This window comes from Octopus bimaculoides, chromosome 4 (genome assembly GCF_046866305.1).
Source record: "Octopus bimaculoides isolate indiv1 chromosome 4, ASM4686630v1, whole genome shotgun sequence".
Classification (NCBI taxonomy): Eukaryota; Metazoa; Mollusca; class Cephalopoda; order Octopoda; family Octopodidae; genus Octopus; species Octopus bimaculoides.
Genome location: NC_142931.1, coordinates 10190205 through 10201157, shown reverse-complemented (window position 1 = coordinate 10201157; position 10953 = coordinate 10190205). Strand labels below are relative to the sequence as shown.

The window sequence follows — 10953 nt, the reverse complement described above, 5'->3', positions numbered from 1 at the left end:
CGTACGTGCGTGTATGTGTGTAGGGAAAATCAAAGCAGAACCTGGAAGCAGTTATGGAAAATGACAAATTAATCATGGAACACCTCTCGTCAGCTGTGGAGACCAGAATTCGCGTAGTATCGGTGCAGTTAAAGTCCACATCTTTAAATTCCATGGTGTTCCTCCTCTAGTTGGAACAGTAAGGTGATGGACTGACAAAGAAAAGCATTTGGAGCATAGAGAACAGCAACACACAAATGAGGAAAAAAATTTACAGATGGATACATTTATTACTATCCTATATGTCTGTACGGGAGTGTGGGGGGTGATATGTGTGTAGGAGTTGGTGTAGGCTGTTTGGCTGAGAACCTTGCTTCCCAGCCATGTGATTTTGGGTTCAGCCCTACTGCATTGTAGCACGGGCAAGTGTTTTGCACTATGACGTGTTGCGCAAGCCTTATTCGACCTAAAATTTTAGGTCACGCAATCGCTGGCAAGACAACTGTTCAATGAGCAATCAAGTATAAAGGTACCACGATGAACATGGAAGCATTGAGCACGGACCCGGTCGAAGCTACCTGTGGGTGCAATACAGATAGCACTGACATTTTACATGGGCAATGGTCAGTAATAGTCTTCCTCGGTCACAAGTGAATAGCTATCGTGTGCGTGCATGTGTACTTACACAAGCACTCACACAAACTCTCACACACACACACATGCACAAGATATTTTACTGAGTATTGTTATCACTTTGGTCTTTTTCAGGTCCGTTAGTTGGCGGTCCACTTGTTTATGCTTATGGATTCCAGAGGTAAATATATTTACTTTTATACTATTATAATTATTTGGATGGTAGAATTAATCCATTACAGTTTAACACCAACACCTGATTTGATGCTGTCAGATCCACAAATTGAACTCACAGTTTAATATCCTTGTCTGATCCCCAGGAGCTTTTAGCAGAGTCCACTTTGTTCTAATCATTCAAACTTGTTCACTGATTAAAGAAACGAGAAACACATTAATTGCAAGTTGACAGCTGGAGGCCATGTTTGGATTTTGGTTCCTTCAACCTACAAGGGTTGAAGGAGAACATCAACTGCATTGATCTCACTGTTCTTGGAAGGTCTGTGACAGCCAAGGGCATTATGGGTACAACTTGTTTCTGCCAGGCAAAACATTTACAAAAGAATGCATAAAAAATGTAGTTTGTTGCACAATATTCCTGAAAAAAAAACAAGGCAGGATGGTCATGGGTGAAACATCTTTGATCATAGGACTGCTCAATCAGGCCTGGATTGGGGCTAAACAGCAAAAATAGAAAAACAATTTGAAAGATTATGAAATTCTGTTGTTTATATTTCTATCTTTTCTTTGTTTGTAGTTTGGTCTATGGCGCTGCAATACTGGATATGGTGTGTACACCAGTAACTATATTTCTCAGAGACATCCCAGGAAAGAAAAAGGTGAGTTCAAGCTGACTTGTTTCATCTATCTACATTATTGTTGTTGTTGTTGTTATTATTATTATTGAGTGAGAGAGCAGTGCATGCCATCAAAGTGACACTGGGGTACAAATATACGAAGCCCATTATACCCATCATGACTACCCGTCTGATAAGGGTACACCAGGCACATGCATCACAACCATATGTACGTGACATGGTGATCTCATATCAAGATAAACGGTGCATGACCTCGCAGGTGGGACCCAGTTAGAATTTTCTTCAGATCAAGTAGCCCATCCCGCTCAAAGGTCCCTGAATAAGGTTTGTTTAAGGATGTTGAGCAAAACACCAATGTTTCCAAAGGTGAATTATTCAAACCCCAAAGAATTCCTCTCAACACTTGGCTATGATGCTCCCCCACTACTTCCGCTCGTGATCAGAGATGCACATATCGTCAGCCACCAAGGGACATGCTCAACTGGTTAAGGTCAAACAACTGACAAGCAACTCACAGGCCAGTTGAATGGACACTACAGGCACCTGATTTAACTCCCATGGACTTTTTCTTCTTGGGCTATATTAAATCCCTTGTGTATTCTGAAAAGATTCATGGCCAAGGACATCTTCAAAGAATTATTGAAGCATGTGAACAAGTTAATGACAATGAAGAGCTATTTGAAAAGGTTCATTGCAATTTCAAATTCCGTATGGACATTTGTTTAGAGCTCCATAGCCAACACTTTGAGCATTTGTGATGGATTACTTACTTCATTGCTAATAGGCGCAGGAGTGGCCATGTGGTAAGTAGCTTGCTTACCAACCACATGGTTCCAGGTTCAGTCCCACTGTGTGGCATCTTGGGCAAGTGTCTTCTACTATAGCCTCGGGCCGACCAAAGCCTTGTGAGTGGATTTGACAGACGGAAACTGAAAGAAGCCTGTTGTATATATGTATATATGTGTGTGTGTCTGTGTTTGTGTGTCCCCCCCCCCCAACATCGCTTGACAACCGATACTGGTGTGTTTACGTCCCCGTAACTTAGTGGTTTGGCAAAAAGAGACCGATAGAATAAGTACTAGGCTTACAAAGAATAAGTCCTGGGGTCGATTTGCTCGACTAACAGCAGTGCTCCAGCATGGCCGCAGTCGAATGACTGAAACAAGTAAAAGAGTAAAAGAGTAAAGAATAAAGCATACTTGATATTTCCCATGGTGCATGACTTTGTGGCCACCCTGTAGATACCTATTAACACTATTATTATTGTCATCGTCATCATTGTTGTCATTGTTATTGTTGCTATTATTTCAGTGATTATATCATTTTCTTTTAACCAGATCAACAATGAAAAGGCTCCATTATTGAAGGACAACGACAATTCAGCAGGACATCCCTCAGTATAATCTTGTGAATGCTAATAATTCTTCAAATACAGCATTTGGATCTTATATGGCAACAGAAACAGAAATTATGACATTATTCAAAGACTCAAATTTTGTCTTTTGTAAATTTGAAAGAATGAAACATTCCCGATGATTGCTTAATTAATATTCTTAATAAAGAAAATCAAGGATTTGTATATAGTAACATGTAATTTTACAACATGCCACAATCATATTCTTGGAACTGAATCTCTATACTTTCACAACATTCCCATAAACTTTGAAGAAACTTGCAAAGACAAATTCTTCTGCTGTGATAGTATTCGGCTCAAGGAACGAGTTAATTATTGGAAACTAAAGGAATATTGAAGAGAACAAGATGGTAAACCCTTTTGATGCCAACCTGCTTGAGACTGTACTTGGTTCTAAAGACAGAAGCTTCCTGTTTCAATCCTTTTGGTACCAAGTTGCACAAGATCACCTCGGATTATTGTTTAAAAGTGATGAAAGAACCTTCCATTAAAATTTCATCTTTATTTATGTTCCAAACAACAGCATAATGATAGCAAAGCTATTTTATCAAATTCTTCATTATTTTCAAAATTAATTGAAATAAAAGAATTGTATTTTAGCAGGAACATGGTAATAAAAGGGTTAAAGGGATCCAAATTAAAATTTTCCATCAAAATTTCATATTAAAATATGTTTCAACAACCAGTTTAATAATGACAATGTTATTTTTGTAAATTCTTCAGTTTTGAAAATTATTTGGAACAAAGGCAGTATATTTCATTAGAAATATGGTAACAAAAGGGCTAAATCCATTGTTTTTTGTCTGTGAAGTGTCTTCAATATTGTGAAGTTGTTTGAGTGGACAAATGTTATTGTTGGCCCCTGCCATGGCAGCAGTAATTCCAGACAGTATTATCAATGCAATACTCCTCCCTATTTTCCAGTTTGATTTTAATTAATATCATCATTTCTTAACTTTTAAATCTTGGATGAATTTTTACTTTTTATTCTACCAAAAATGGTTAAAGCATTGAAATAAATTCTTCAGTTCAGAGTTTCATCCTCACAATCTGATCCAGGAAACTGAAATGTTGTCGAGTTCATCCATTTTGAGAAGATATCGAAATAAATCCAACCATACCCACCAATTTGATAACAGACATCACAATTAAAATACACAAATAGTTTCGGCAGTTTACTATGGAAAATCCCTAAAAAATGTTTTATTTTTTTATTGTATTAAAAGGGATATTTTTTTCCCAACAATTTGCATCTTATTTGAGTGATTTTAAAAAAAGAAATGTGTGGTAAAGAAATAAAATGGAATGCTGATAATAAAAATGTACATTATAAGAATTGAGAAACATTGAGAGAACGTGAAATAATTTGTTTTTGATGGACTCCAAGTAGATAAAACTATAAATGAAAACCTATAAATATTTTTTCAGTCCAAAGGGATTTTTTAAAACCAATTTTTATACATTATTATTTATAGCTGTATCTACTTCAAGTTCAACCATTAAAAATGATTTATTTATTTCACAAAGATGAGTAACAAAATTTAAAATAATTCTTGCTTTTCTTTCCAAAAATTGTATAAACATTTTCCATACTTTCTGCCAAATCAATTCTGAAATCAAAGAACAATCTCAATGTCGACAAATATTTTATAAAGTCAAACGAAATTTCATCTAAATTAAATTTATACAACATAAAAGCTTCAACTAACACATTTGTTAGTGTTGATATTGTTCATATTTTTAAACTCTTCCAAAATAAAACGAAAGAAATTTCAAAACAAATTTTTTTTCCTTTATATTTTGCATGTATTAATATGAATGCACCACCACCTCCAACAACAAAAACAACAGCAACAACAGTGAGTTTCTCAACTTAATGTGGGGGCGGGGGAAACAATGTTAATATCTGCCTTGTGGTATGACATTAATAAACTACAGCTAATATATAAAGAAACAAGGTTACTTCAAGATTCTCCAGCATTTAATATCTATATTAAGACTCCAACCTCTTTAGGGCACCAATAAAAACACTATTAATAAATTATTAACGTTTTAAGTTGTGTTTTATTTGGAATCTATAATGCATATATAACTGCATAGACTAAGTCCATGGAGAGATTGTATACAACACTGTCCCATGTATTTAATTCAGTTTAATTTATAAATGCAGTGTTGGGTGAAGCCTTCAGTTTATTCTACAATACATCATTACAGCATCAAAACAAAACACTTCTTCAGGCATCAAGAATCTATTAATTGAAGTAGCTACTGAAAATGAATTATTTATGAAACCTCCGTTGTCATCAGCCTAGCAGAAATACGGCTCTCCACGTGGTCTTCTTCTAGTTGTATACATACATACATACATAAATACACACAAACACACATACACACACACACACACACACACACACATACATACATACATACATACATACATACATACATATATACTTGCATGCATACATACGTACATTATTGGGGCCCTGGGATATGTAACACACTGCCTAGATATCAATCGTGAGAAATTAGGCTTCTCAAAACTAGAAAGGAGAAAGCTAATTCGAAGACTACAGATCCAATCCATCACTGGAACTTCAAAAATCTGTAAAACTTTCCAAAAGTTTATCACTTAAATATATATGAGCAAGTCTAGATATGTAATTATATGCATGAGAATACATACATAAAACAAAACATATAAATCTGCACATATACATACATACGTTCACACAAAAATACCTTGTTGTTGATGTTGAAATCCCAAGGAAGGAGCCTTGGATCTAGGTTAGGTACCAGCTCTTTCTCTATTGGCAAGAAATCTTGAAATAAAACTGAATAATGGTATACATACATACATACATGCATACATACATACATACATACATACATACATGCATACATACATACATACATGCATACATGCATACATACATACATACATACATACATACATACATCATGTGATAGTAGTTTCAATTCCCAGACCAGCTACATGTTCTGTTCATTACACATCATACCAGTGAATTCACCTGCGAATGGATAACCCAGTAAGGGACTAGCCTTCAGATCAGAGGCAATATTTATTTCTTTATTGCCCACAGGGGGCTAAACATAGAGGGGACAAACAAGGACAGACAAGGGGATTAAATCGATTACATCGACCCCAGTGCGTAACTGGTACTTATTTAATCGACCCCGAAAGGATGAAAGGCAAAGTCGACCTCGGTGGAGTTTGAACTCAGAACGTAGCGCTAGACGAAATACCACTAAGCATTTCGCCCGGCGTGCAAATGATTCTGCCAGCTCGCCACCTTAACCAGAGGCGATACTGACCTGCTTATCTGTCCAGCAGGGTGACATCATTCAAAAACTAAAATTATGCAAAGTGCATTGTGACCAGCAATGTATAACAATATCTGATAATCTGGTCAATCACATGATATATATATATATACATACATGGTCTGATCAATAAGTATCCAGACTATTGCCACAGTAACAAAACTAAAGCAAGTAGAGTTGCTTGGCATAAATCGACCTTGGACTCTGCCGTGCATGCGCACTAAGTTTTAACGTTCTAGCTCACTTCTGCTGTTTACAGCAGTGCTTGAAAGGAAGGTGTGTAGCGTGTTATCATCACATTAACCATGATAGAGAAAGTTGAGCAAAGAATCTTGATGATACCTGCTCAGTGGTCTATGCAAAGTTTTCACAAAGTTTTCATCATACTTGACACAATCAAGAGTAACAGAATTTGTGATATTTTTGCTGCTCTTTAATAAAGCATATTACTCTACCTCTGGTATTTGAGTACTCTTTTTTCCACCTTGTTGCACATTTCATGTGCTTACTCCGGTATATATGTATATATATATATATATATATATATATATCCACAGGGTGGATGGGTAAATTGTCGCCATTTTATATTTTTAATTACATGCATGCACATTCTTTGTTTTTGATTTTGTCAGCTACACAGTATGGTAGGGTCAGTTGGACACCATCCGTAAGACAAACAGCACCATGATGCAATTCACTCTGCCAGAAATTTGGAAACAGCATGCTGCTATACTGCTTGGCTTTTAGGCCAGAAACTCCAATACAAACATTTCAGAGTGTTTGGGTATCAATCTGAGAACAGTGCAATCTGAGGACATGTACCAAGAGTGATAAAAATCAAACATCCAGTCAGCATTGTCGTGTTTGGAGCGATCACTAGTGAGGGCAATGTTATGCCTCCATTCATCTTCCCACACAGCCTCAGACTCAACACAGAGGCCTACATCAAGTGCCTGGAGGATGTAGTACTGCCCTGGGTCAAGAGGGTGGCTGCTGGAAAACCCTATGTCTGTCAACAGGACTCTGCACCATGCCATACAAGCAGGACAACCCAATCATGGCTGACAGACAATTCCTGCGACCACATCACCCCTAACACCCCATACTGCAACACCCTTGATTATTATGAGAAACCAACAAAACTCCTTATAAGACCAAAGATGATCAGAAGGCAAGGATTATGGCAGCATTGACCAACTTAAGCAAGGAGACTATCCAGAAGAGTTGCAGGAGATTCCAAGTAGTCTAGAGGCCATGGTTGAAGCCAATGGCGATTTTATTGAATAAATTTACTATTTATTATTTCAAGATATTTTTGTGTAATTTTGGTAAATATATCTGTTAAAATGAAATGTCAATGTTATTTTCATTTTTGCATAATTTAGACGATAATTTATTCACTGCACTGTGTGTGTGTGTGTGTGTGTGTGTGTGTGTGTGTGTGTGTGTATACACATACATACATACATATATGTGTGTGTATATATATATATATCCGTTTCCTGTGGGTATGCTCGACATTTTGCCACCATCTCTATCCTGCTATCTCCCACTCTCTCTCTCCTTCTCCTGCACTTCCCCCTGGTTGAATAACCATGTATTTCCTTTGCAGTAGCACACCTCTTTCTGTCTTCATTCCTGATCTTTCTCTCTCTCTCCACCCAGGTAACCTTGTACTTCCTCTACATCAAGACACCTGTATCTGTCTCACTATAACCTTTTTATTATCCAACACAAAATCATTTCCTCCAATGTCACCTCCTCTCTTGAAGGTGTCTTTTGTTTTTTTGTTTTTTGTCTTGCAAGGTACTTGGTGACCCTGTCAGTGCAGGTGCCACTTAAAAGCACCCAGTCCACACTGTAAAGTGGTTGGTGTTCAGAAAGGCTTCCAGCTGTAAAAACCTTGCCACAACTGACCATGTTTGTGATTGTTCCACGTAAAAAGCACTAAGTCCACTCTACTGAGTGGTTGGTGTTAGGAAGGGCATCCAGCTGTAAAAATCCTGCCAAAACAGTCACAGAAGTCTGGTGCAGGCTTCGACCTAGCCGGTTCTTGTAAAACCATCCCACCCATGCTAGCATGGAAGTCGAACATTTAACGATGATGATGATGATGATACATAAGGTATGCATATCATCATCATCATCATCATCATCGTTTAACGTCCGCTTTCCATGCTAGCATGGGTTGGACGATTTGACTGAGGACTGGTGCAACCGGATGGCTACACCAGGCTATGCATACCTTTCCTTCATTGGACACTAAATTCTGTTTGTGAAGACCTGTTGAGGCAAATGAAATCGATCCAAATTCGACGACTGGCACCCATGCCAACCTCTCCTTCATTGGACACTAAACTCGGCTTGCGAAGACCTGTTTGGGCAAGTGAAATCGAAATCATGATTGAACCAAATTCGATGACTGGCACCTGTGCCAGTGGAGCACTAAGAGTACTGTCCGAGCATGATCATTGCCAGAGCAGCTGTCTGGCTTCCGTGCCAGTGGCATGTAAACAGCACCATTTGAGCGTGATCGTTACCAGCGTTGCTTTACTGGCACGTGAAAAAACATTCGAGCAAGGTCGTTGCCAGTGCTGCTAGACTGGCTCCTGTGCAGGTGGCACGTAAAAAACACTATTTTGAGTGTCGCCGTTGCGAGTACTGCCTGACTGGCCCTCGTGCCGGTGGCACATAAAAGCACCCACTACACTCTCAAAGTGGTTGGCTTTAAGAAGGGCAGATGTTAAACGATGATGATGATATATATATATATGTAGATATATATATATATATATATATATATATATATATATATATATATATGTATGTATGCATGTATATATATATATATATATATATATATATATACATTCTTTTCTTTTAGTCTTTTGCTTGTTTCAGTCATTTGACTGCAGCCATGCTGGAGCACCACCTTTTGTCAGGCAAATCGACCACCAGGACTTATTCTTTGTAAGCCTAGTACTTACTCTATCGATCTCTTTTGCCAAACTGCTAGGTTACGGGTACGTAAACACACCAGCATCCGTTGTCTAGCAATGTTGTGGGGGAACAAACACAGACACACAAACACATATATATATACTACCAGCTATGACCATCCTATCTACTCTTAAATGCATTGTCTAATATGTCCTTCATTTGAGGCTGACCAAGGCTTTGTGAGTGGGTTTGATAGATGGAAACTGGAAGAAGCTTATCATGTGTGTGTGTTTGTTTTTGTTACTGCCTCCATGTTTTGATATTGTGACAGCCAGGTAACCTTGTACCTCCTCTACAACAAGACACCTGTTTCTGTCTCTCTGTCATCACTATAACCTTTCATCATCTGACACAAGATCACCCCCTCCAATGCCCTCTCCCCTCCCAAAAGATTTTTTTGTCTTGCAGGTTACTTGGTGACCCTGTCAGTACAGGTGCCACTTAAAAAGCACCCAGTCCACACTATAAAGTGGTTGGTGTTAAGAAGGGCATCCAGCTGTAAAAATCCTGCCAGAATGGTCACAGAAGTCTGGTGCAGACTTCTGCCTGGCCAGCTCCTTTTAAACCATCCCACCCATGCCAGCATGGAAGGCAGACATTAAACAATGATGATGATGATTGTAAACGAGTGTCACCAACATACAAGCAGTGTCATTTAATTTCCATTCTTCCACAAAACATGTCCAGTCACAGGGAAATATTACCTTGCTTGGAAATAGTTGATGGGTGATGAAAAAGACAGGCATCCAGCCACAGAAAATCCATCTCAATAAACTTCATCTGATAGTAACATACATATACATGACAGGCTTCCATACAGTTTCCATCTATCAAATCCACTCATAAGGCTTTGTTCATCCTGGGACTGTGGCAGAAGACACTTTCCCAAAGTGTGACACGGTGAGACTAAATCTGAAACTATGTGGTCAAAAAGTGAGTTCCTTAATCACACAACCTTTTCTGTGCCTATAAACCAGGATTTGTTAATTAACATAGGGGCCGGCGTGGCTGTGTGGTAAGAGGCTTGCTTCCCAACCACATGGTTCCAGGTTCAATCCCATTGCGTGACACCTTTGGTTGACCAAAGCCTTTTGAGTAGATTTGGTAGACGGAAACTGGAAGAAGCCTGTCATATAGGCGTGTGCGTGTGTGTGTGTTTGTGTTTGTCCCCCGACCTTCGCTTGACAACCGATGTTGGTGTATTTACGCCCCCCCCCATAACTTAACAGTTCAACAAAAGAGCCCGATAGAATAAGTACTAGGCTTATAAAGAATAAATCCTGGGGTCAATTTGTTCGACTAACGGCGGTGCTCCAGTATGGCCACAGTCAAATGACTGAAACAAGTAAAGGAAAGTCCAACAGCTGTTCCAAATAACAGAATAGAAAAATAAACAAAAACAAATAGATATTTAAAAGTTTTATGAAATGACAGAATTGGGTGGGGGGAGATTATCTTCTTTTAAAATGTAAGGGAGATGATTCTAGTTAAGTTTTCAGAAAAGATTGTCAATTCTGGATATACAGTGTTTGGATAAATTTGGCAATTTGTTTTGTCTCTTTTTTCAGAAACAGCTTGATGTAAACAGTTAATGGAGAGCATAAAGATTAAAATTATACATTATTTACATTTGACGGATATTTGTCCTCATCTTGTTTGTTGCTAACACAACGTTTCGGCTGATATACCCTCCAGCCTTCTTCAGGCGTCTTGAGGAAATTTTGAACCTGGGTTCTCATTCCTATGAGAATTTCGAACTGGGGTTCT

At 38.2% G+C, this 10953-nt stretch overlaps 1 protein-coding gene across 2 annotated transcripts in view; it reads left to right on the top strand.

Moving 5' to 3' along the window:
- LOC106875045 (synaptic vesicular amine transporter) overlaps window positions 1–4623 on the top strand; it is a 70261-nt gene extending 65638 nt beyond the window's left edge. For both annotated transcript variants that reach the window (XM_014923005.3, XM_014923006.3), the window contains exons 16-18: window positions 748–793; window positions 1367–1448; window positions 2765–4623. In XM_014923005.3, coding sequence (XP_014778491.2) covers window positions 748–793; window positions 1367–1448; window positions 2765–2830 — 194 coding nt within the window. In that variant the 3' untranslated portion in view covers window positions 2831–4623. The remainder of the gene's footprint in view (window positions 1–747; window positions 794–1366; window positions 1449–2764) is intronic.
- Window positions 4624–10953: the final 6330 nt, after the last annotated feature.